At 49.2% G+C, this 24,884-nt stretch overlaps 8 protein-coding genes across 8 annotated transcripts; 5 read left to right on the top strand and 3 right to left on the bottom strand.

Annotated features, from left to right (window-relative positions):
* Nucleotides 1-2,004: 2,004 nt before the first annotated feature.
* Nucleotides 2,005-2,796, top strand: N7511_002788 (haloacid dehalogenase, type II; the record flags this gene model as incomplete). The annotated part of the gene is made up of 1 exon (XM_057125213.1): nucleotides 2,005-2,796. The coding sequence occupies one exon, from the start codon at nucleotides 2,005-2,007 to the stop codon at nucleotides 2,794-2,796; it is 792 nt and encodes a 263-aa protein (XP_056987372.1).
* A 1,951-nt stretch (nucleotides 2,797-4,747) lies between these two features.
* Nucleotides 4,748-5,617, bottom strand: N7511_002787 (enoyl-CoA hydratase/isomerase family protein; the record flags this gene model as incomplete). The annotated part of the gene is made up of 1 exon (XM_057125212.1): nucleotides 4,748-5,617. The coding sequence occupies one exon, from the start codon at nucleotides 5,615-5,617 to the stop codon at nucleotides 4,748-4,750; it is 870 nt and encodes a 289-aa protein (XP_056987371.1).
* Nucleotides 5,618-6,449: 832 nt separating this feature from the next.
* On the top strand, nucleotides 6,450-10,559 carry N7511_002786 (ABC transporter ATP-binding protein; the record flags this gene model as incomplete). Its single annotated transcript, XM_057125211.1, has 3 exons — nucleotides 6,450-6,497; nucleotides 6,557-7,490; nucleotides 7,543-10,559. 3 exons carry the CDS (start codon nucleotides 6,450-6,452, stop codon nucleotides 10,557-10,559), a joined length of 3,999 nt encoding a protein of 1,332 aa, XP_056987370.1.
* Nucleotides 10,560-10,816: 257 nt separating this feature from the next.
* N7511_002785 (GNAT family N-acetyltransferase) lies at nucleotides 10,817-12,109 on the bottom strand (the record flags this gene model as incomplete). Its single annotated transcript, XM_057125210.1, has 1 exon — nucleotides 10,817-12,109. One exon carries the CDS (start codon nucleotides 12,107-12,109, stop codon nucleotides 10,817-10,819), a length of 1,293 nt encoding a protein of 430 aa, XP_056987369.1.
* A 1,980-nt stretch (nucleotides 12,110-14,089) lies between these two features.
* On the top strand, nucleotides 14,090-15,213 carry N7511_002784 (uncharacterized protein; the record flags this gene model as incomplete). The annotated part of the gene is made up of 2 exons (XM_057125209.1): nucleotides 14,090-14,146; nucleotides 14,215-15,213. The coding sequence occupies 2 exons, from the start codon at nucleotides 14,090-14,092 to the stop codon at nucleotides 15,211-15,213; spliced, it is 1,056 nt and encodes a 351-aa protein (XP_056987368.1).
* A 4,155-nt stretch (nucleotides 15,214-19,368) lies between these two features.
* rasB (Ras small monomeric GTPase RasB) lies at nucleotides 19,369-20,141 on the top strand (the record flags this gene model as incomplete). The annotated part of the gene is made up of 2 exons (XM_057125208.1): nucleotides 19,369-19,446; nucleotides 19,500-20,141. 2 exons carry the CDS (start codon nucleotides 19,369-19,371, stop codon nucleotides 20,139-20,141), a joined length of 720 nt encoding a protein of 239 aa, XP_056987367.1.
* A 475-nt stretch (nucleotides 20,142-20,616) lies between these two features.
* N7511_002782 (putative acyl-CoA synthetase) lies at nucleotides 20,617-23,117 on the top strand (the record flags this gene model as incomplete). Its single annotated transcript, XM_057125207.1, has 4 exons — nucleotides 20,617-20,995; nucleotides 21,169-21,564; nucleotides 21,645-22,559; nucleotides 22,651-23,117. The coding sequence occupies 4 exons, from the start codon at nucleotides 20,617-20,619 to the stop codon at nucleotides 23,115-23,117; spliced, it is 2,157 nt and encodes a 718-aa protein (XP_056987366.1).
* An 821-nt stretch (nucleotides 23,118-23,938) lies between these two features.
* On the bottom strand, nucleotides 23,939-24,549 carry N7511_002781 (putative GPI anchored protein; the record flags this gene model as incomplete). The annotated part of the gene is made up of 3 exons (XM_057125206.1): nucleotides 23,939-24,188; nucleotides 24,246-24,328; nucleotides 24,403-24,549. The coding sequence occupies 3 exons, from the start codon at nucleotides 24,547-24,549 to the stop codon at nucleotides 23,939-23,941; spliced, it is 480 nt and encodes a 159-aa protein (XP_056987365.1).
* Between the last annotated feature and the right edge of the window lie 335 nt (nucleotides 24,550-24,884).

Here is a 24,884-nt window from a genome sequence, read left to right as displayed (position 1 = left end):
GTTAGGGGGTGACATGGGGAAGCAATAAACCCACCCGATTAGCCACCACGAATAGATGCTCCACTGCCAGCAGCCTAAGACAGAAAACGCATGGATGTTGAGCCAGTTAGGTATAGTCGCCCGGAATGTTTAATGTCGAGGCCTGTTCGCGAGATAAAGATCATCGAAAACAGGCAAACAGTCTACAGGAAAACGCCACGGTCATTCGGAGTGGAGCTGTCAGGGATCCGAACACGTTCTGAAAAGTAGAACAAAGAAACAAAGAAAGGTTAAAAGATTAAAATGGGTTCCAATGGAGCCCTTGCAATCTCGCGATGCGAGTTGTACGGCATTGATCCACTGCAAAAGGAGAAGAGGTCGAATCCTGACGTTACAGCAAATGCAGCTCTTCTTTTTGGACATGGGGAAGGTGTTCGTTTGAAGGCTGGATGCTCCACTGCGCGTCGGATGGGTCCCAACCGCGTAGCTCAAGTTCTCCAAAGCTTCTGAGACGGCTGTGCAGGGAAGATCCCCCTTATTCTGATAATGATATCAAGTGGACTAAAGGCGTCCAGTGTGCAGCGACGCAGAAGAAAAAAGGGCAAATAATATGAAATTGAAGGCGAAGTCGTGGCCAATAGAATTAATTCCGAATCCTTTATTTTGGAGCACTAAAGCAAGTGCATCAAATAAATTGGAGCCCGTTCTGCATGGGGGAAAGCGGTGGTTAGCGCGTTTGAGAGTAACATTAACTGTTCTCTCTGACCCTAGCGTGTCTTGATCGGCGAAAGTAATTCCATTCGAGAGCCTGTGGTCTGTGTTTCATAACTCCAAGTTGCATCTGATGAGTGCTTGTTTGGACAAGCCTCTTTGTGATGTATTTTCTCTTCAAACAATGCTGTATTGCAACAAATGTCTCAAACAATGCCGATCAGGGGTAGAGCTTCAGGTCCGAGGTCTCCACCGGAGCTTGGAAACAGAAGAATCCACACCGGCCGAAATGAGAACCGAATTCTGCCCGTTCGAAGTCTTGGACGCAATTCTGAGGCGGGATTTGGCCCCAAGTCAGAAGGTCTGGATCTCTCAAATGGCTGGGGTGTGTTGTTTCGCCTGCATTGTGCATTTCTCCATGCAAGTCCCGGTCGCACCCCAGCACCCCAGCACCCCAGCACCCTAGCACCCTGCGGACGTTAAATGTGGCGGCAATATGAAAAATAACGGAATTGCCACAAGCCAATCATTGGCAATAAGCTCAACTTGGTGTAATATCCGGTGTAGTCCGTGACCAGACTCTTTCTATGCAAGTGTTAAGCCCCCGAGATAGTCCCATTTCCAATTGGACTAGCAACGGGGACACCGCAAAGGAGGAAGAGTCTCCGCGAACCATTTACCGTGTCTCCACTCCTCAGGGGCAATCACGGTACTTTTTGATTTGGACGTTGACAGGTCGCTGAGACTCGTCTATTTTCTGTGCCGAGAGTTTCTTTTGACAGGAGCGCTAGTGATGGCTTGGTGGGGTGCTCGTGCATACAGTAGTCTATTGATAAATTGATAACAACATCGATGGTTGAGGATAAAATTGTCAATGGTGTAGTTGATAATAATGAGTTGAAAGGTCACAGAAAGAGAGAGAGACAAAAGAGGGAATGGAAAGAAGAGGCAGAATGTTGTCCCTTTTGGCGCTCTCACACTGTGGACTGTCCACATTCCACTGCTCAATACCAGCCCCATCATAAGGTTCATACTTGTCATAATCAGGTCAACTCGCAGGCTCTGACAAGGCTGATCGTTTGAACAACTTGCGCCAGAACTATCAGCCTGTTAGATCCGCAGATTTGATTAACCTCGGCGTGACTAAGCATATATCATGAGCACATGGGCAATGAACGTTCCAATAGACTCATTTAACTCTCGCCGAGCTAGGATCTCAACTGAAGATTCTGACGCATCTCGGCAGCCTACAGAATCTCCAAGGCGGGGGACATCCTGAATATCAGCAATCTTGCAGATCCATCCAACCCCACCATGTCGACAACCCACCCACCCCAGATGCTCTTTTTTGATACATTCGGCACAGTGGTCGAGTGGCGTACATGCGTCTCCCAAGAATTGAACACAGCCTGCAAAGTGGCTGTGAACTCTACTCGCAAGGGCCTCTCAGCCGACGTGCGGGACCGCGCAGCAGCCATGACCTCCCACGACTGGCTCGCATTTGCCGAACAATGGCGGCAGTCTTACGGCACTTTCACAGCTACATTTGATCCATCAACTGAGTTCGTGTCGGTCGATCAGCACCACTTCAATGCTCTCCAAGACCTCCTTCACAAACACAGCTTGGATGGTCTGTTTACCGACGAGGAGCGGTGGGAACTTGCTTTCAGCTGGCACCGACTCAACCCTTGGGCGGATAGTGTCTCGGGCCTTACTCAACTCAATAAGAAATTCCAGACCTCGACGCTGTCGAATGGTAATGTCTCCTTGCTGCAAGATCTACAGCGATACGGTTCGTTGCCTTTCACGCATTTAACCAGCTCGGAGAATTTTGGTGCTTATAAGCCATCGCCACTGGTTTATAATGGTGCTGCCAAAAAGTTCAACTTGGAGCCGGGCCAGTGTGGAATGGTTGCGGCCCACCTTCGTGATTTGAAGGGGGCTAAAAGCTGTGGGCTTCAGACCATCTATGTTGAGCGGGAGCTTGAGGAGGCTTTCTCACCCGAGGAGATTGCACAAGCCAAGGCTGAGGGTTGGGTTGATATGTGGATTGATTTGAAGTCTGATGGTTTTCTGGAAGTAGCTAGGCGATTTGGGATCGAATGAGACCACGAGTAGTTCGTGGCATCCTGCCCTTGTGGACAGCTTCACTGCATGTACCTCAGTAGTCTTGAGACTTTAAGATCTACTCAAGTATTAACGAATTTAGATGCAAGAACATTTATGTTTATTTGGTTAGCCTTGTTCTACTATGATGTCTATCACGTCTCAACAACTGTTTTTATTGCATTTTCGATCAGCTATGCCTGCTTTTAGACTTACGCACAAGTGAAAGAAACTTGACCAAGTACTTAAATTTGGCCTGAAAGCGACAAATCTGTTTCTCACTAGCATGAGAACAACATCATTTGCAAGGGAAAGGTGCGATTGTTTACCTTTTTTTCGGGTTCAATACTTGAATGGTGGCAAAATCAATACTTTCGTAAGAAACTCCAATCATGAATCCCTGCAGCCTTTGTATGATCTTGATTATCGGTCCAAGACGTTGAAAATGGGACAAAAAAAAGAATGTAGATTGGAGCTGTCCCTGGTTGCTTCAAGATTTCACAGCTGATGCCAATTGAGGTTTCTCACTCCAGATCAACTCCTCCTGCTGAGACCGATTCTTGTCGTTTTCGCCCTTCCTCAGCGCTGGGTACTCCGCTATCTGGCTTGTATAGTGTCTCCGGACTGTGAGCATGATATCACTGATGAATCCATCGGAGTTCTCGATCCCGTTGCTCCCCTCGGAAAGGCTGCATCGCCTGACTACCCGCCATTTTGCTTTCTCTTTTCGGTCTGCTTTCTTGGGGACGATTTCTCGGAAGCCCGGGAGTCTACAGGTGGACATATAACAGGAAACGGGGTATACAGCTACTTTTCGAAGATGTGCTTTAGCACGTAGAGCGAACACTACCTTAGCAAACATGTCCACACAACCAGGTCCAACCGTCCAGGTCCATTCTAAAAAGTCCTGTTTTCCGAGAAGGAGATGCTGAAGAGTCGCTTAAAGAGCAATATTCCCGTGACCACGCATTCTGCGTGCTTTCAGTTGCTTCGTCCTCGAAAATTGTGCAAAGTATTTATCACATCCAGAACTATCTTAAATGAATTTCTATTCCTAAGCACATGAGGTAAGTTGTATTGTAGCTTCTTATCCTAGCACTAGGTTTTATAAGCCCTCGCATCATAGGTGCAAGAAGCAAATGGGCCGCGCAACTGCGCGACCGGTGGGCCTTGTATCATGATCATAAAGGATAAATACCGTAGCTGTACAATTTCTCACCAAGCACAACGTAAATTGAAGTATTTTAGGCGGTGTTCAGTTTCACCACTCGCCTGCCGAATACGATACGTCAACCTCTGTATAACACAATATTTCAACACCAAATTACCTTAGATTAAATACAAAATTGGACCAGGTGATGTGGACTTACAAACGTGCGCGTTTCATTTGCTGAGAAAGATTTCATGCCTGCCGATCCCGCCAGGTCTAATGGACCCTGGTATAAGCTTGTATTTAGTACTGTTACCACAGCATTACCAAGGACTTGTTCGTGTAAGTGTAATACACAGCCATATATTGTAACAATTTACCTCTTTTGCTGATTGGGTAGCATGTTCTGGAAAATGCCCTACAAGGCAAAGCCAAGCATTGATTTGCTCAGTATTCTAGCTCTTTTGCCAAGAGTCAAGAATTTCTTTCACCGACAGCGAAACCGTACCGAAACTAGATTTGTATTGATTGATTGCGGAAGATTAACTGGTGTTTGAATGTAACTAGACGATTGAACCACTATACATTATACCTAATAGATAAAACGATATCTCGTCGCTTAGTTCCGATCAGTTGCGAAGCTGAAAATCTATAGATTGAAAGATTGGGAGACATTGTTGTACTGTATGCTAACTTTTGACTGATGGAGCCAAAAGACACCTATTATAGCGCCGAGCACGGAAAGAATCACGATCAAATAGACCACAAGGCTATTTACAGTTTGTATACCAGAACAAATCTCTACAGCTTGCTATCAACCCACCGAGGAGCCCGCTTTTCAGCGAATGCTTGTACACCTTCGTGCAAATTTGCTCCATCATCAAGAGCAGACTCCCAATTCTCGCTCAACAAGCGGCTAGCATTCTCTGCACTCCCGTCCTCATATCCAGCAACAATTCCAGCGCGACTAATAATCACACTGTCGGGACTATTATCAACAATGCTCGCTGCAAGGTCCAAAGCCGCTTTGACAACCGGGCGCTCCACCACCGTGCAGTCAGCTGCAGCGTCTTCTGTGACAGAGTTTATTAAGCCCCAGTCCTTTGCTTCCGCAGCTGTAATATTCTTCCCTGTCAAAGCCAACTCAGTTGCCCTCGGCCGGCCAATCGTTCGAGCCAATCTCGGCAGCGAGCCAGCCATTGCAACCACACCTCGCTTAGCTTCTGGAAGACCAAAGAGCGCACTCCGTGCAGCAATGACAAGATCCAGGTTTGCAACAATCTCCATCCCCCCACCAAAAGCTAACCCATTAATTGCACCAATGACTGGTTTTTTGCCATGACGCCGGGAAAGAGCGCCGAACCCTGATCGTGGCATCATCGGCTGCTGTTCTATTTCTCCACGAGCACGACGAGCGTTTAACTGGTTCCACTCTTTCAGGTCCATGCCCGCACAGAAGGCACGGCCAGCCCCAGTGACAATGGCGCAGCGTAGGGATGGCTCACTGTCATACCAGGCGAAGAGACGTTCGAGCTCATATTGGCCCGCGCTGGTCATAGAGTTGAGGGCCTTGGGTCGATTGAACACGACCAGCATGACATGCGGAGCAGGGAAAGACACAGCCCCGTAGGTCTGTGGCGGTGGTTGCCGCTTGAATGATTGAACTTGCATGGCTCTGCGAGTTTCTACCAAGAGACGAGTAGTTCAGGTTTGCTAGTTGCTTTCAGGAAAGTGCAAGCGTATAAAGAAGAGAGATATGATGATCAAAATCGAACAAGAGATTTCCAATCCTTGGTATATGAATACCTGTATACCTGACCATTCATCCGATTCCATGTATTTGGTAATACCGAACAGATACGAGCAACAGTGGGGCCACGGTACCAGGGTTGAAACGCCGTCTGTCGATCTGATAAATTTGAGTTTGGCTTATCTTTCCACTTTGTCTCCGTTTCCATGGAACGGCGGAATTCCCCGTACCCTTTACGAAGTGTATATCAACGGCATAAGAGTCACTGTAGAGCAAATAGTTGCTACTGAGGGCTTGTATGGTACAATGCAGATTCCAAGAAGTTAATCCCGCCCAGTCAAGCATTGACAAGCCTTTCGGGAACTTACGTAGCCCGTGGTATGGCGCCAAGAAAAGCTTGAAGTGATCGACACAGCACGTAACACTGTCCATCACGGAGTGCTGATCTCCTATTCGTATCTGAATTACACGGTGGATTTCCACGTCAGGGGGCAAGTTCATCCACATGAGAAGATGGCTCCGTGGCAGTGCTGCATCGCTACGTGGAGCGGACGATCTTATCAGATTTTTTTTCATTAGACGGGTGAAGCAGTAGGATGATCCGGTATCGGGCCGAGAACCCCTGCAGAGAGCTTCTGAGTCGATCGTTGAAGTAAAGCTGTGAACGTAAACTGTTTCAAATGTTGGCAGTGCTACAAGCCAGTATCCTACAGCTGAAGTCGGTGGTGCTCTGCAGGGCATCCTATAGCCATCATGGTAGACTCAACGCCCCCCAAGGCGAGCTCCAGTGTCATTGAAAAGGTAAATCTGATATATCTCCTGATTTCAAGATCCAAAGCTAAGTTGCCATTCACAAACAGCTCAAGAAAGTCTTTGGATATTTCACGATCTATGTCCAAGTCAACCCGACCAAATTCGATATCTTGCTTCTCGTCACTGGTTTGGTCTTTGCTGTCGCCTCCGGTGTCCCTTTCCCTCTCCTGGGTATTATCTTCGGTCAACTGATCGATGACTTTAACTCGGAAAGCTGCACAGCCAAAACAAACTACAGCCCACAAGTCCAGGCCGAGTACCAATCCGAAGTCAACAGCAAAATTCTCTATGTTCTCTACCTCGCTATTGCACAGTTTGGATTCATGTACATCCAATTGGTGTGCTGGTCCCTCGGTGGCGCTCGGCTGGCCCAGCGTCTGCGCGAACAGTACTTCCGGAGTCTCTTGCGCCAGGAACCCTCCTTTTTCGATCATCTACCCTCAGGAGAAGTCTCCTCGCGGCTGAATGGTGACATTTCAACAATTCGCTCAGGGACCTCCGAGAAAGTTGGAATCTGTATTTCCAGTGTTTCATTCTTCGTCACCTCGTATGTTGTGGCCTTCATTAAAGATGCCAAGTTGGCAGGAATCCTTGTCTCACTAGTGCCTGCATACTTTGTCATGTCACTTGTGGGTGGCTGGTTTATTGAAAAATATTCGGGTACCATGTCTGATTGCTTTGCGGCTGCCTCTTCCGTTGCCTCCGAGGGACTGTCTAATATTTCGGTCGTGCACGCATTCAATGCCAATGAACGCCTTGAAAGCAAGTTCGAGGGCCATCTACGCCTGGCACGGAATGAGGGTTTGAAGAAAGCTTTTGCAACAGGTGTGCAAGCTGGATTCATGTATTTCATTGCATACGCGGCAAATGCCCTGGCCTTTTGGCAAGGAAGTCGGACTATTGCCAATTCAGTGGCCAAAAATTCGGGTGGTGGCACATCCGTAGGATCGATCTTTACCGTGATCTTTGTTCTGGTTGACGGTAAGTAATAATAGCTGCAAATCTTGTGAAGTTATACTGATCTCTATCATAGCAACTCTTGTTCTCAGCCAGGTTGCACCGTTCTTGCAAATTTTTGGTGCTGCTTCGGCCGCTTTCACGAAACTGAAGAAGGACATGAATCACGAATCGCAAATTGACGGCATGTCTGATACTGGTCTCTCCCTGCCTTCAACCACCGCCGGAAACTTTGAACTCCGAAATGTGGGCTTCACCTATGCTTCTCGCCCGGAGCAGCCAGTCCTCCGTAACGTGTCTTTGGAATGTCCAGCGGGAAAGCAGACCGCTATCATTGGACTGTCTGGTAGTGGAAAGTCTACCGTTGCCAGTCTGATGCTTCGACTGTATGATCCAACTGAAGGATCTATTTTGTTGGATGGCCAAGATGTGCGTGAGCTTAATACACGACAGCTTCGTAGCTGTATTGGAATGGTTCAGCAAGAAGCGACACTGCTTGATCGATCAATTTTGGAGAACATCGCCCATGGATTGGTCAACTCGGCATCTCCAGAGCACGAAGCCCTTCATGCTGTATTGATTGGGCCCAAACTTGGGGAAACGGCTACTGCAATTCGTGGTGGTCAGTCTGCGAGCGAAGCTGCTTTGGTCCACGGGCCCGATGTGGTAAAAATCGTCGAGATGGTTCAACATGCAGCCAATCTTGCGGATGCCGCACGATTCATTGATGGACTTTCAGAAGGACTCGGTACCGTTGTTGGTTCGAATGGTACCCTACTGAGCGGTGGTCAAAAGCAAAGAATTGCCGTTGCCCGGGCATTGGTAAAAGATCCCAAAGTCTTGATTCTTGACGAAGCCACGGCCTCCCTCGATTCTCGGAGTGAGAAGGAGATTCTTGAAGCTGTCGGACGCTGCTCCGAAGGAAGGACGATGATATCGATCGCGCATCGTCTTTCAACAATCAAGAACGCCGACAAGATTATTGTGATGCGTGATGGAGAACTCGTCGAAGAAGGAAACCATGCTGAATTGATGGCCAAGGAAGGGGCTTACTGTGGTCTCGTCAAACTGCAAAACCTGAACACTAACTCGCCGGACACCAAAGTTGACAGCCACTCGAGTGATATTACCGAAACAGAACCACGCAAGGAGCATGAAGACACGATCGAAACGTCTAAGAGTAAGGACATTGTCTCCATCAAAACCACCGAACAGCTCCCCGAATTGTCTCCCCGTTCGAAGCATCCCCAGAAACCATCTAAGAAGTCCCTTTGGCACCTGAGCAAGGGGATGTTACCGATCATGCGTCCATATCTCCTCCTTTCTCTGATTGCTCTCGTCGGTGCTAGTATCGTCGGTGCTGCCTTTTCCGCTGAAGCCGTGATCTTTGGTAACACCGTGGGCAGCCTCACTCCCTGCGAGACACCTGATTATATTCGCTCCCGGGGTAACTTCTTCGGCTTGATGTTTTTCATTCTTGCAATCATCGAATTCTTTGCCAATGTTGTCAGTTGGGTAGGATTCGGCTGGGTGTCGGAGAAATCCATTTATAACGTACGGGTATTGTTATTCCGTTCATTGTTTGAGCAGGACCTGCAATGGCATCAATCCGATGATCGCAACCCTACCGGCTTGCTGGGATATATCACGAACGATGGGAATCTGATTGCAGGCCTCAGCGGCTCAGTCATTGGTACGATCTTCTCAATTTGTATCAACCTCGTCGTCGCGGTCGTGATGTCTCTTTGCATTGCCTGGAAGATTGCTCTTGTATGTATCGCTGTTGTGCCACTCCTGTTAGGTACGGGTGTTATGCAACTACGAGTCCTTGGCCAATTTGAGGAGCGCCACGAAAATGCCTTCAATCAATCTGTCAGTATCAGTGTTGAGGCTATTAACTCTATCAAGACCATTGCCTCGCTGTCTCTGGAAGAAGAGACTCTAGCTGCTTTCCGGAGGACTCTTCGTGGTCCCCGTCGAGAGACCACTGCGATCAGCCTCCATGCCAATCTCTGGTTAGGGCTTGCCTATTTCCTTGGTAATTTGTCTTATGCTTTGGCTTTCTGGTGGGGGTCTAAGCAGATCTTCAACGGGACCTACAGCGAGACTCAATTCATTATTGTCATGTTCGCCTTGCTTGTCAGCGCCCAGCTCTGGAGTCAAATGTTTGCACTTGCTCCAGAAGTATCCAACGCACGAGCTGCAGTCGCACGAGTTCTGTCTATTTTGGAAATTGGATCATCAGGCGCAAAATACCAACCTCATACCCTTCCCGAGCTCTTGACGGAGAAAGACGTCGAAGCCACGGGGAAAACCCAGTCATTCACCCCCGAGGCACAGGGCGGAGTAGATGTCGAATTCCGAGACGTCAAATTCTCCTACCCGGCACGCGCGCATGCCCCTGTCCTTCGCGGTCTCAATGTGCACGTTCGACCAGGCCAGTTCTGTGCACTAGTCGGGCCATCAGGCGCTGGTAAATCCACGATAATTTCTCTGGTAGAGCGCATGTACCTCCCCACCTCAGGCGAGATCCTCGTGGACGGAACAGACATCACGAAGCGAGACGACATCTCTTTCAGAGACCACATCGCCCTTGTTCCACAGGAAGGAGTTCTCTTTGAAGGTACAGTGCGCTTCAATGTATCCTTAGGTGCACGCCCCAACACAGAGGTATCAGACGAAGAGATTATCGAGGCCTGCAAGCTAGCCAACATCCACGATACCATCGTCAACCTCCCACAGGGCTATGATACACCATGTGGAGCAAATGGAAGCAAGCTTTCAGGTGGACAGAAGCAGCGGCTTGCTATTGCACGAGCTCTCGTGCGCAAGCCTAGACTACTTATTCTCGATGAGCCTACTAGTGCCCTCGATGCAGAGTCTGAGAAACTCTTGCAGGAGGGACTAGAGGTTGCATCGAAGGGCATTAGTGTTTTGGCTATTGCGCACAGGCTGCATACAATTCGCAAGGCTGATACAATTTACCTTATTGAAGCTGGCTTGTGTGTTGATGCTGGTACTCATGAAGAGCTGTTTACTCGCTCTGGGAGCTATCGTACCAACGTTCTCAGCCAGACTTTTGGCGGTGATTAAGCTTGGGTGCATTTCTTTTACATTTTTATAACCCTTGCATATACGTATATTTTATGCATAATTGTAATATAGACTCATCCACATATACATTCTCTATAGACCATTCGTCTCAAAGTCTCAGCAGTAAATTCAGGACGTTTCATTTCCCTTCAGTCTAGTGAGAAAAATTTCTCGAAATTACAAGACACTATTTTAACAAAAAAGACCGATTTTGAAGCTATCAAAGACGCCATTCCACATTTTTATCGTATCTAAATTTACAAGCGAGGCTTAAAGCCCAGCCCCGTACCCGCAATGTGCGGACTGCCCTGGTTAAATGGACAAAGCTGGAAGAATCGCTCACGGGTAGACTTCACCAAACTAGCACGCTTATGAGGCAAATCAATAAGCTGATCCTGATGCAAACCAAAAGTGTAATCATAAGTGAGAACCTTATCATTAGTGCTCATAGGCTCACCAATGATATTCTCTGTCCGGTGATCATCAAGGAAGCAGTAGTGAATCATACTAGGCCACCAAGCCATAACACGATGGGGGCCACGGAACGCATCGTTGCCGACAAGCGTGTGCCGGCCGCGGTCAAAGTTGCCAGAAGAGTAATGCGCGCCAACATTATCCTCCTTGGCCCAGAAGATCTCATAGTACGAGAAAGGCGTATCATTGAAATGACCCAGCACGGTCAACGTGTGGGGGTCTTCATCCTGTCGGCGCAGATACTCGCGGTGCTCGTCCAGCGTACCAGTCTCTTTCCAGCCCTGCGCAACGCGCGGGTCATTTTGCCAAGTGTGAAAGAGGTTGAGGTGGGCCGGGTTGCGGTAATCTAAAGCGACGAGGGAGAAGTGCTCATCCAAGAAGGGGATATAGCGACTGTACACGACCTCGCCGGGAGTCGGCTTAGGGTTACGGCGCGGGTGGCGTCTGTGCATGGTTTCCGTTGAAGTCATGGTCCAGTCGAGGTGAGGGACTGCAGCGGCGGGGTTCCAGGATGGAAGCCAGATAGGCTGGGATCCCAATGGAGAGCCACAGCCCTGCCAGAAGGCGCTGCGGAGAACGAGGATCTCATTGGGAGTGGGGGTGAAGGCTGTCGAGGTGCTGACTGGGCGCGGGTGGTCAATGGCAACCATTGATAGGCGCAGCGCATGCGCCACGGTGTCTGCGTGCGGGCCTCGGAGCTCGAGACGGAAGCTTTCGATTTCTTCTTGTACCGTGAAGATTGTGTAAAGGTAGAGCCAGATTTGGCCTACTGTGGGCGTGGTTTGGCTCTCCCAGCTTGCTATGGCTGAGGGACTTCTTTGCGCGCGAGCCCAGGCGGTGTTGTTGGAGGTTGGCGGGGCATTCTCTAACTTCACGGGGTTGGGGGCCGTGAAGAAGAGCTGGTCATTGTGCAATGCCTGGGGGAATGCCTGCGCTTCCTGGGCATTGTCGGCCTTGCGCAACTGGAATGACTTAATTTCATTCACATCATTGCTGGAGGGTACCACGTTGTACGTGGTCAAATAAGGATGAGGTAGGCGAATCTTGGCCGAGGCCAGTGGCTGGGAGAAAGACATTTTTTGGGCGAAGCTGTGGAAGGTGACAGGTTGTAATCAGATCAACATGGGCCTGCACGCACTTATACAAGATCAGATAAATGCTCGGCTGATCTGGAGCACCATTTTCACAAATTCCGGAACACTCCGTGGGCCTCAACCGATTTCGCAGCGTCAGGTCCCAGTACTGTAAATTGAATGAATTGAAAGGACATGGAGCTGACCCGCCGGAGACTAGATCAACAAGGAAATTGGGTCGTCGATCAAGTTAGCTGCAGTGGAATTGTCTGGACCAAATTGTTGGACAAATATGACGATCGTATTCGTATATGCTGATGAGAACATGTACCTAGTCTTAGTGGTAATAATCCCCGAAAAAGCTAATGTGCCCTGCATGGCGAACTTGGAAAAACTTTCGGCTTATTTTGGGTATCCATTGAAGCCTTACATTCATTGAGAAACCTGGTCCAAGTGAGTCTTCGCTTCATCTCGGTTGCTTTCTAAACATACAGTACACTGTACATACCATGGGGATCGACATAACCTGTGGAGTTCACCACACGTCGTTGCGGCCGTCAACTGGTGGGGCACCTGCTTAATAAGCGGAGTATTGCTCCCGAGGTCAAAGTTACTGTACCAGTTCGGTCTGGTAACTTTACTGTGTATGTATTGTATAATATACCCGTATTAACCACAAAACAATACAGAAGTATGGAAACAGTTGCCCATCGCCTCATTTCTTCGAAAGTCAGTGGATCCCCAATGATGCAGACTTAAGCATGTGGAAATGAGCGGAGTAAATACGGTAACCGATCTTTTTGTATTAAATGATTAAATAAAAGAAGTAATGAGTAATACCTACACTAATGGATCCTATTGACCTCGTGTCGAGAGGATGTGCGTTGTTCTAGAAGCCCTTAAGATGTCATTATCAATCTCCGAGATTATCTTTGCGTCGACAAATTACTTGATCGGCAATTTTATTTCTACTTTGCGTTTTGTAGTTTAATCCAATGCACCAAAATGATTTTGCTGTGATACAGTAGTTGTGCCATCGTGTTCTTGCTAGAAGCGTTGCATTGCTCATTTTCCGGTTATCCTGGGTTGATGTCTGTATATCAAGAAAGATTCCGGGGCTGGAAATCTTAAGTGTAATACTCTTTGACTGACTTTTTGCATGCATTCAATGCCTGTAGTCATGGTGGCCAATTCGATGATACGCACCTAGGCCACTGCCTTGCATTTGACTTGAGCCGATCTACAATAGTGCCCTTTGAGCTATGCTTACTGTTATTTGTCAGAGTCTATTCCATCAGACTTGGCAAAGCTTGACATGTTTGCTATAACGTTAGATCAAGTTCCTAGGGAGCTCGATTTCAGTGGATTGCTTATGCTCTTCGCTGCAGTTGTGCTGCACTTGAACAAAGACAATGACAGATTTGGAGAGAGATACTCGAGACTTCGGACATACATTTCTTCAACCACTATGCAAGCAGTCTCCACCAAGAATGCTGGAAACCCTAATAAATCGTTTTAGACCTAATGCGTGCAGGTTGACTATCAACGCTCTTGACAATAGCTCTTCAATAAATAGCTTAACAACAGACATGACACCTGAAGTCTAGGACATATCTAGTCATGTGCGAGCTAGTTAGCGGCATTTTTGTTCATTTTCCTCAGCGACTCATCCCTAAAGCATTGAGTACTTCGGCAGTGTACTTTGGCAATAAGCTTTTTCCAGCATACCCTTGGCCTATACCAAGCTTTGACTCTGAATGTGACTCCCTCAGTTCTAAAGCTAGAACCAGCAGGTGAAGAACAAGTGTGGCAGCTCGAGAAGGCTGTGTTGTAGTGATCTTACACTTCCCAGCCCATAATGCCAGCATAACCCGCCTTGAGCCGGTATCGGCAATGACCTGCACCGCCTTATCAGATGCCGCCTTATCAGATCTGACGCAAATTCCCATTCCCAAACCCCCACTGCAAGCAACACATCTCACAATGCAAATCAAACAATTATCTCTGGCCCGAGGCCAGCCTGGAATCCTCCACCACTGCGTACATTACCCCTCTCTCCGCAAAAAATACCCAGATAAACCCCTAGCTAACCGACCCTAACCGACCAGACCGACACCCTAGTCGCATTCGAGTACACCCGCAGCCAAATCCGCAAACCACACACGTTAGTCTTCGTCGGCGGACTAGGCGACAGCCTCGGCTCAGTCGACTATTTGAATGAAGTAGTCAAGGCCCTCGACCCAACAGAATGGAGCATCTTCAACCTAGGCCTGTCCTGCGCCGGCGGGGGGTGGGGAATGGGCCGACTAGGTCAAGACATCGACGAACTATCCCAATGCGTCTCCTACGTGCGCAGCTACAAGGAGCCACAATTTGGATCGGGCAAGGTGGTGATCATGGGCCATTCGACTGGTAGTCAGGACGTGATGCACTACATCAACTGTCCCAACCCGCGACCCGCCCATCCCGTCTTCGACCGCGATTGGAAGCCCATTCTGCGCGAACAGGTTGATGGTGCCATTATGCAAGCGCCTGTCTCGGATCGAGAGGGGATCTTGTGGGTTGTCAAGTGTGGGACTGAGCGTGACAGTCCGCTTAAGATGCGTGAGATTTATGATAAGGCTGTGGCGGATGCGCGTCGAGCGACATATGAAGATCATGACTTAGTTGACACTGTTGTTCCGTTGGTTGTGACATCGCGAATTGGATACCCGCCTTCTGCGCCGGTAAGCAGTCGTCGGTTTTTGAGCCTGGTTAGTCCGGATAGTCCGGAGAATCCGTCTGAGGATGATTTGTTCAGTTCCGATTTGAGTGATGAGCAATTCCGGTCGACTTTTGGTATGATTGCGAAGCGAGGCTTGTTGAAGCAGAAGATGCTTGTGCTGTATTCTGGGCGTGATCAGTCTGTGCCTCCGTGGGTGAATAAGGAGGCCTTGTTGAAGAGGTGGCAGGCTGCTGCTGATGGGAGTGGGCGGCAGATCTGGGATACGAGGAGTATGGTCATTCCTGGTGCTTCACATGCTTTGAGTGATAACGACCAGACGAGGCCGCGGCAGATATTGGTCGAACAGGTGACGTCTTACCTGAGTGATATCCAGCGGAGATGATTGATATCCGAAAGGATGTTTCTTCTGTTATTTGTTACTCAAAAGTTATTTGTCGGCAGATCAGGACCAGGTAGATATTAAAGAATATAACCGAAGCTGCATATAAATTATAGGATACGTAAAAGCTTACGGCAACAACCCCTGGGACTTGGAGCACGTAAGATGTCCAACCAGGCCCAAATCAAGCTGAAAATTTTCATTTGACCTGATCAACGGGTTTGGTGTTGCTTTTTAATGGAGAGATATAAGGCGAGGCGTACCTTGTGAAAGAGATGATTTAAGTTATAGTATTCTATAGTGATAGTTGGCTTCGCACGATCTGTCAAATAGCTCCTGGCAATATATGATGATAGAGAGGATTTGATTTCAAACCGCTGTTACATGTCAAATTCTACTACATTATGAGGTGAGATATAGAGCCTGAATATGGCTGTGCCATGATCCCAATTGTGACTAACGCAGCCCTGTGGTTCCGAGACCGCGCTTTACTCTACAGAAAGTTTATATGAGAGCTTGCTTCCCTGAATACTTCTGTGGCTTCAGCTTCTTTGGAAGGTATTTGAGCTTGGGCCGTTCTCATCTATCAGGCTTGATCTAGTAAAGAGCGAGAGAAACTGCTCGTGGCTAGTACTCCCTGATATTGCAGCTGCATAGAGTTTTTGCGTGCATAATCTCGGTTGGAAGGCTATGCCGCAGTCTCCTGCTAGTCCTCCTCGTGAACATGAGTAACAAATTACATTCTGGAAGGGGCCCATGATTTTAGCGATGGGGAGCCACAGGTATTCTCTCTCGGATGTAAAATAGGGAGACTGAGAGGCAGAAGAGGTCCAGGGTAGTTAGGCTGAGGCATTAGAGCTTATCTCAGCTCAATATGGGGGCTGTGCGTCCAATTTCCACCTTCAACAGTCAAGCCACAGTTCAACATTGAAGCCACTACTTCGGAAATTGTCCGGACAGAAATAGGCACGCGGATGATCGGATGTCTAAGAACAGACGTGGAGCCTAGAAATGAAGCCTTTCAGTACGCTTGAGTCCACGGGCAGTAAGAAATCTAAACAACGCCGAGCAGAGATCCCAAGGGAAAAAGTGACCGCGGCACGTACTTCCTTCGATGTGTTTGAGATAAATATCGGTCAGACTTTGGAGCAAGCCGACGGATTACCAACAGTACGCGACCCTGAGCGATTCCCCTATACTGGAATCGACAAATATCACAGTCATGACAGCTGTCAAACAACCTTATCAATTTGCAGACCGATTCTCTGAACATTTCACTCACAAAACCTGATCGAGTTTATCTAGCATCCACTACGCTACGTCCCCTTTTCTTTGAGATATCCCGATTGAGGCCTGAAGCAGAGCATAATGTCCGAACCCAATTGACTATACTTGTAGATCTATACTAGTGTATCTGATCCCACCCAAAACGTCCGGCCGAGTAGCGGCCTACAGTATAACATTTACCGGGAGAAGACCAAGACTTTGAATAATAAACCGGTACATTGTACCACCAATAACGACAGATAAGGTGTCTCATAGCTTGAGCAAGCTCGAGCAAGCTCCAAGCTACGTCCAGCCCCCTGACTCCACAAACAACGCTATTCATTATTGGAGTCACCGGCCACATGCTCACCTGACGTTTAAACCAATAGCGCAACGAAGATCCCATCCGCGATCCCAATGCAGGAATTTGGGCAGACAGAAAGAGAGTCCACCGGATCTATCAGGCACAAGCATCGAGATCGACATGATTCTTCTTACTACTGTACATGTAACTGCATGTGATCCCAAAAATTGGTGATCGGCACCCTCAATGCAAGGATCGACCGATCCTTCGATAACAACATCCCAAGATCGGGCCACAACGAGGGATACACCTACCACCAAAGGATTCCCACGCCATCCTCAAACAGGCAGCTGGTTTGTGCGAATTGATCTTGGGAACCGTGCCTATCAACGGCTTACCAAGGGCAGCAACGGACGGCGGAAGGAAGGGATCAAGAAGCAAACAACAGACCTATCACGATGCAGTCGAGCATTATCAAGACAAGGGATATGTCGTTACATCTTACATCATACCCGTTGGACAAAGTCGTCGCCAATGCAACCCAATCTCGAGATTACGTCCCCAGCCAGGGCCAGGACGAGGCCATGGTGGACCGTTCAACACGTCTCCATCTAACGGCCTGGCGGGAGGATCCGTCACTCTCCCCCCTGTCACTTTTCATATCCATTGACGGCAATCATTGGTGCGGCGTTCAAAGCTCCCCGGTCCAGCCGTTACCCGGACCATTCCGTCCGTGTGAACAGGGGGTTGAAACACTTTCCAAAGTATGCGGTCTGTGGTCTGCAGTCTGCAGTCCGTGTCTGTATGATTCTCTAGACCGGCAACTCGACTCAAAGATCAGTGTGTTTGTACATGAAGTTACACTTTGGAGGCAGGATGCATATCTGCATCTTGGAGGAGTCGGGTCAGATAGTCCCCGGTGGGCACGGTGAGTGCAGATCCCAGCTGATTGGATCAAGATGAAAGGAATGAGATAGACTCAAAGAAGAAGGAAGAACAGAAAAAGAAAAGAAGAAAAGAAGGGAAAAAGTCCCCGTCGAGACCCGTCCAGAAGGGGGTCCCCGGGGGGGGGGGCCTCCAATCTCGAAGAGGAAATGGGTGTTCTCCCCCCTGGAACTGGGAACGAGAACGAATTGGTGTTTTGAGTTTGTCGATGCCCAACGAGAATATACAGGAAACCTTGGAAGACAAGTAGTAAAGTGCCTCCCAAAGATTGTTCCCACATCCCGAATCTTTCAGAATTCAGTCGAGTGTTGGGGTTCGGAGACCTTTTACCCGGCGGCTAACAGCACCGCGGACCGGGAACGCAAAGACCCTCATCCGCACCTTGAACAGAACCGTGATAACGAGAGGGATAACCTTCACCCTAACCCCAGTCCAGTCTGGTTCAAACCTTTAAACACATTCTGGAATGTGTGATGGTGTGCTGAGACCCATCGGCGTGCATGATTTCGGGTTCGGGTTTAGACTGGAGGAATAGCATCCCAGTCCTCCTCATTCCAAGACAATGCTACGAACCATAACCATACTAACCTCCATAGAGCCGGCTCATTTCCCAAACCACGAGGCTGTGGGGATATGGGGCGCCACCATCGACACTAACAGAATAATATTGCAGATGTATAGACTCCTGAAACATACGATGACACACTTCCCACGTGTGGACTGGGGTCTACGAATTAAACTCAACCTAATCAATATTAGCGACTTGGATACACAGGCGTCAGGGCTCGCTTAGGGGGCTTCCGTCCCACCCGAGAGAGCTTCTATGCTTCTCCACCGTCAAGGGAAGGAAATTGAGGCCAAGAAAAGCTCATTCCGATATCCACTGTGTCCTGTGCGTTGAGGGCCGGGCCTGCTCTCCTTTTCCGTGTGGAGCTTAGTAGAGAGAGATGGAATATAGGATCGAGGATATAGAGGATAGGATCTAGCCCCCCAAACACTGGCGATATGAGAGAGAGAGAACCCCGAGTAGACCTTGGAAAGAGATAGAAAGAATGAGGCCTATATAGTATCCAACTTGGTATGAATAGTGTCACGCTACGCTGTGGCTAAGAAAAATCGCACTAACTTCCTAAAGTGGATTCCCCCTGGTCGAAAGTGTATGACTTCATGGAGCTGTCACTTGTATTCCCCTAATTATAGGATTTCTACCAGTCATTTCTGTCGTTTGTCTATATTTTTTCGAGGTCTTACCCGAAACTGTTTCAGCGGGAAAAGAAATATAGTGAAAAAAAAAATTCGAGGCAAAAAAAACCGTAGGGTAGGGTAGGGTAGGGGGGGGGGGGGGGGGGAGGGGGAGAAGATTTCAACCCGACAGGGATAGATTTTAGAAATTCTGACTCTCTATTTTCTTCAATTGCTCTCTCTTACTTTATTCTAGCTTTCGCTTTTGACTTCTTCCCCTTCCCCTCGACTTCGCCTAATTGCCTACACACTCTCAATTGGCACTCCCTTTTTCGCCCCCGCCTGGAACGTGGGCCACTTCACCCCCTCCCTCTCTTTCCCCTCTTTTCCCCCTTAGTAAGTTCACCATGTGTTGAGTGGTTTGCGCTTCTGTCGCTTACTCTCAATAGCTCTCTGTCGCCATGTCTGGGAAAATGACGCTGTATAAACTGGTGGTGCTGGGTGATGGAGGTGTCGGAAAGACCGCCCTTACCATTCAGGTTGGTTGCCCGACTCCCGGGACACACGAGATCAGGTCGCTAACGCCCTCCAGTTATGCCTCAACCACTTCGTCGAAACATATGATCCAACCATCGAGGATTCATATCGCAAACAAGTCGTGATCGATCAACAATCGTGTATGCTCGAGGTGCTGGACACTGCGGGCCAGGAAGAATATACCGCACTACGAGACCAGTGGATTCGAGACGGAGAGGGGTTCGTGCTGGTGTACAGCATCACGTCGCGCGCCTCCTTCTCGCGCATCACCAAATTTTACAACCAGATCAAGATGGTCAAGGAATCGTCAAGCTCGGGCTCCCCCTCCGGGCCCAGCTACCTGAACTCCCCAATGAGCGCATCCTCCGGTCCCGCAATGCCCGTCCCGGTGATGCTGGTCGGAAATAAGAGCGACAAGGCTGTGGAACGCGCAGTCTCAGCACAAGAAGGCCAGGCCCTGGCCAAAGAGTTGGGATGCGAGTTCGTTGAGGCGTCCGCCAAGAACTGCATCAACGTGGAGAAGGCCTTTTACGATGTCGTCCGCATGCTGCGCCAACAGCGACAACAGCAGCAAGGTGGCCGTCAGGATCGCCGCCAGCCTGGTGGCCGTGATCGCGACGCCGGTCCCGAATATCCCAAGTCCTTCCGGCCCGACAAGTCGCGACATCGCAGTCGCCTTAATTGTGTCCTCTTGTGATCGGTCGCGTCCGTCCGGAGTCTTTTGACCTGATTTTTTCTATTTCTTTTTTTCCCATCTCTCTCTCTATCTCTCTCCATTTTTGGTCCCGGGTGCATCTGGAGGGTTCTGTCTTTTATCTCGGCGTTGGTGGTCCTAGGTGGTTCTCTCGAACAACCTTTCTCTCCACCATACAAAAAAAATCCCCAGGCGACGAAGCCAGATCGCAGTCGCGCATTAGCAGGCATTTCGATATGATACCCTACGACTGAGCTTGTTTTTATTTTGATTTTGCGATATATAGACAATACAGGTTCTACCAAATATTCACGTGCGGGGGGGTGCTCTCCCCGCAGCATCCCTGTACTTCATGCAGCCCTTTAAAACCTCGGGGCGCCTTGCTCCCAACCTCGGGTAGCTGAGCTATGGGATCCCCAGACCTTCCCCTCTTCAGTTTCAACCTACCTTCTTCACATCCCATAAGACCATTCAAACCATGCCACCTCACACCCAAGTAATAGCAACTGCCCATTCCCTCGCCGACCCAGAGTCCTTCTGGAGCTATCACGCAACTAAGCTCCATTGGCACCGCAAGCCATCACGCGCCCTGACACGCCACACCAAAACTCTCCCCAGTGGAGTATCCCACGAGCATTGGTCGTGGTTTGCCGACGGCGAGATCTCCACCTCCTACAATTGCGTCGATCGCCACGTCCTCGCAGGCCACGGCGATAATGTAGCCATAATATGGGAGTCGCCCGTTACGGGATCGACAGAGACATACACTTACGCCCAGCTCCTGGACGAGATCGAGGTTCTTGCAGGAGTTCTGAGAGAGGAAGGGATTAAGAAGGGCGATGTAGTCATCATATACAGTATGCATTACCCCCAGAACCTCTCAATGGCAGGCATCTTGCCCATTTCACCCAGAACTAAGTTCACATCCATCCCCCATCCCCGCCAGCATCACCCCACAATAACCCCACAATATCAACCACATGACAACAATCCAGACCCAAAATCAAACTAACAAACAACAACCGAATAGTGCCCATGATCCCCGCCGCCCTAATAGCCTCACTAGCCATAACACGCCTAGGCGCAATTCACGCCGCCGTTTTCGGTGGTTTCGCCCCACAATCCCTAGCCCAGCGCATCGAAGCCGCACGCCCACGCGCAATACTGACCGCTTCATGTGGCATCGAGGGTAGCAAGGGTCCCATTGCATACAGACCACTAGTAGAAGGCGCCATAAACGCAAGCAAGTTTAAGCCTAGCAAAGTGATCATCTGGCAGCGCGACCAGTTGCGCTGGAACCATCCTGATAAACGAAACGGACAGCGGAATTGGCAGAGGCTTGTTAAGAGTGCACGGGGACGGGGAATCAAGGCGGCCACTGTTCCTGTTAAGGGGACGGAGGGGGTTTATATCATCTATACTAGTGGTGAGTTCTTCTTCCCTATTGGATCTGGGGACTATGCTCCAATTCTACGGAACCAGAACATTACACTAACAGACATACAGGCACAACAGGGCTGCCAAAAGGCGTCCTCCGCGAAGCAGGCGGCCACGCCGTAGGCCTAGCCCTTAGCACGAAAACTCTCTTTAACATCAAGGGACCTGGCGATGTGATGTTCTGCGCATCAGATATCGGCTGGGTAGTAGGCCATTCCTACATTCTATACGGACCACTGCTAGTAGGCGCAACGACTATCCTCTATGAAGGAAAGCCAGTAGGAACACCAGACGCGGGCATATTCTGGCGATTAATCGAGAAACATAAAGCTAATGTGCTGTTCACGGCGCCGACTGCCATGCGTGCCATGCGCAAGGATGATCCCGAGAACGCTTTTATCGAGGAGGTTGGAGGTAGGGGTGGGCTGAGGTCGCTAAGGGCTCTATTCCTCGCCGGTGAGCGCAGCGAGCCGTCCATTGTGAATGTTTATCAAAAGCTGCTTGGAAGGTTTGGAGCAGACGGTGCTACTGTTGTTGATAATTGGTGGTCTTCGGAGTCTGGGTCTCCTATTACCGGGTTGATGCAGAATTCCCGGGGTGCTATTATTTCTTCGAGTTCGAGTTCTGATGCAGAAGGCGAAGGACATGAACAGGGACAGGTTGGGGATGAAAAATCTCTTGCTCTCCGTCCTGGATCGGCTGGGTTGCCGTTACCTGGGTTTGATGTTCGCGTTGTCGACGACGAGGGCAATGAGTTGTCATCTGGCACGATGGGGAATATCGTCCTGGGACTACCGCTTGCTCCGACAGCATTTACCAATCTATTCATGGAAGACGAGCGCTTTTACCACGGGTATCTGAAAAGATTTGATGGACGGTGGGTTGATACCGGTGATTCGGGGATGCTTGATGGAGATGGCTATTTGCATGTTATGTCAAGGTCCGATGATATCATTAATGTTGCAGCGCATAGACTTGGGACTGGTATGTCACACGTTATACACCCGCTCCACCTTTCATATTCGGCGTTGAACAATGAAAGATGAAAAACGAAATTGCTAACACAAATCAACAGGTACAATTGAACAAGCAATCCTCTCCCACCCCGCAATCAGCGAAGCCGTGGTAATTGGCCTTCCAGATCCAGTCAAGGGCCACCTGCCCTTTGCATTCATCCAACCTAAAACAGGATACATACCGGAAAAGAGCACACCTCCATCCACCGCTGGTGGACATGATAGCCATCTTCCAGCAAAACCAAGCGAGAAACTCTTCACAGAAGTGAATACCCTCGTGCGCGAACAGATCGGCGCCATTGCGTCGCTGGGTGGGATGATTCAGGGCCGAGGTATGTTGCCTAAGACCAGGAGTGGGAAGACCCTTAGACGGGTTCTGAGGGAGCTTGTTGAGTTGGCTGTGAAGGGGGATTATGAGGGCTTTGTCAATGTGCCGCCTACGGTTGAGGATGGGGATGTTGTTGATGTTGCTAGGGGGAGGGTGAGGGAGTATTTTGAAGGGAGGGCTGAAAAAGCGAGGCTTTAGTTTTGTTTTGTTTGGGGGGTTGGATACGTGGTTTTGTAGGATGAATACTGTACATATCTGATAGTGATGAAGATGATTATCAACACTTGGATCCCTTATTCTATATGAAACTGTGGGAGTATATGTCAGGCACTACACGGGAAAAAAGGAAAATGTACGAGGATGTGAAGTGTATATAAACTTTCCTGTACTTATTGAGAAAAGATGGATCACATCATGTGCTGTTACTTTGCTTTTTCAGTCTTTGATAGACCTGCATGATCCCCGCAATAACGTTGCCCCACGAGGCTATAACTATACAATTGGATTCTGATACATCATTCAAGATCTCATCGAGTGCCCTTCTCAATGGCCTTATGACACTTCGAGCCGAACAACCAATACCCACCATATGTAGATCGAGATCGAGAAGAGACGATCGTCGGAGCTTGGCCTAGAATGCTTAGATCAGAGTCAAGATACACTCGAAAGAGACCGACATACAGAGGTCAGGGTTGGCAGCAAACTACTTCTTTACAGGAGACAAGTATGAGAAAAGAGATCATTCGTGTTCGAAGTGGGATAAAGAAAAAACATATGTCCAGGAGAATCACTAGCAAAACCAACAAAAAGTCCCAGCGAGGGGAGACGAAAAAGAAGCAAAACAAAATACACCCAAATCGAAACGAACAAATTATGTATTATCTAAGAAGACGTAGACAAGACATGTACACCCAAGAAGAACCCAAGCCCAAACACCCGACAGCAGCGAGACTCCAGGCTGAAAACAAGCATGGAGAAACACACGCCATCCCATCATGATACCATTTTACTCAGCCACTTTACAGCAGGAGGGCAACGGCACCGAAGACGGCAGCCAGAGCGGCACCAGCGCCGGTAGCGGCGTTGATGGCACCGGCGTTGAAGGCAGGCTGGGAGGGGGTAGGGGTGCCAGCGGAAGAACCGGCGGAGGAGCCGGGGACACCAGTGGCACCGACGCCGGGGACCAGAGGGGTGGAGGTAGCGACGCTGGGGGCGACGGGGATGACGGGGACGCTGCTGCTGCTGCTGGCCAGGGGAGTGGCGGAGGAGCTAGGAGGCATTAGAATTGGGGCTTGTTTGTTTGTTTATAGGTAGGATTTTGCTTACCAGCTCTTGCACTGGGTCACGGTCGAGGTCACGAGGGGACGGGTGACAGTGAAGGGACCGTTGGTCATGGTGATGTGACCGGGCTATTTTGATTGATTAGCGATTAAGGTTCGTTTTTTTGCCCATGTTTGGTTGTGGTGTTTTGGTAGGAACGTACGGTGGAGATGCTGTAGGTCTGGCTACCGTGCACAACGGAGGTGGCCTCGGGGCAGAAGGTGGTGTACTCGGTGACGACCTCGGTGGTGACACCGGAGGCGGCAGCGCCAACGGCAGCGGCAGCGAGAGCAGCGATGGAGAAACGCATTGTGATAGATGTGGGGGGGGATTCGAAGAATGTTCGTTGAAAGGGATGGACACGCGAAGTGTAAAGAGTGGCTTGTTAAAAGAATGTAATCGGTGCAAGAACCGGGATATAGAGAATGTAAGCGTGGGTGAAGAAGAGAAGGGAGAAGGGGGGGAGACCGGGGCTGTATATAATGCTAATTTCATGAGATTCAGGTACCCGTGCACTAGACTGGAAAGACGGGAAAAGGGGGGAGCGATAGGGCGTGGCAATAGGTTCGTATCCTAACGGCGTCATTTAATCTGCTTTTCAGTCAATCAGGACTTGTTCTACAGCCCCAGGTTACTATGGGTCCA

Source organism: Penicillium nucicola, assembly GCF_028828085.1.
Source record: "Penicillium nucicola strain IBT 29836 chromosome Unknown utg000002l, whole genome shotgun sequence".
Taxonomy (NCBI): Eukaryota; Fungi; Ascomycota; class Eurotiomycetes; order Eurotiales; family Aspergillaceae; genus Penicillium; species Penicillium nucicola.
This window is presented reverse-complemented; position numbering and strand designations above follow the sequence as displayed.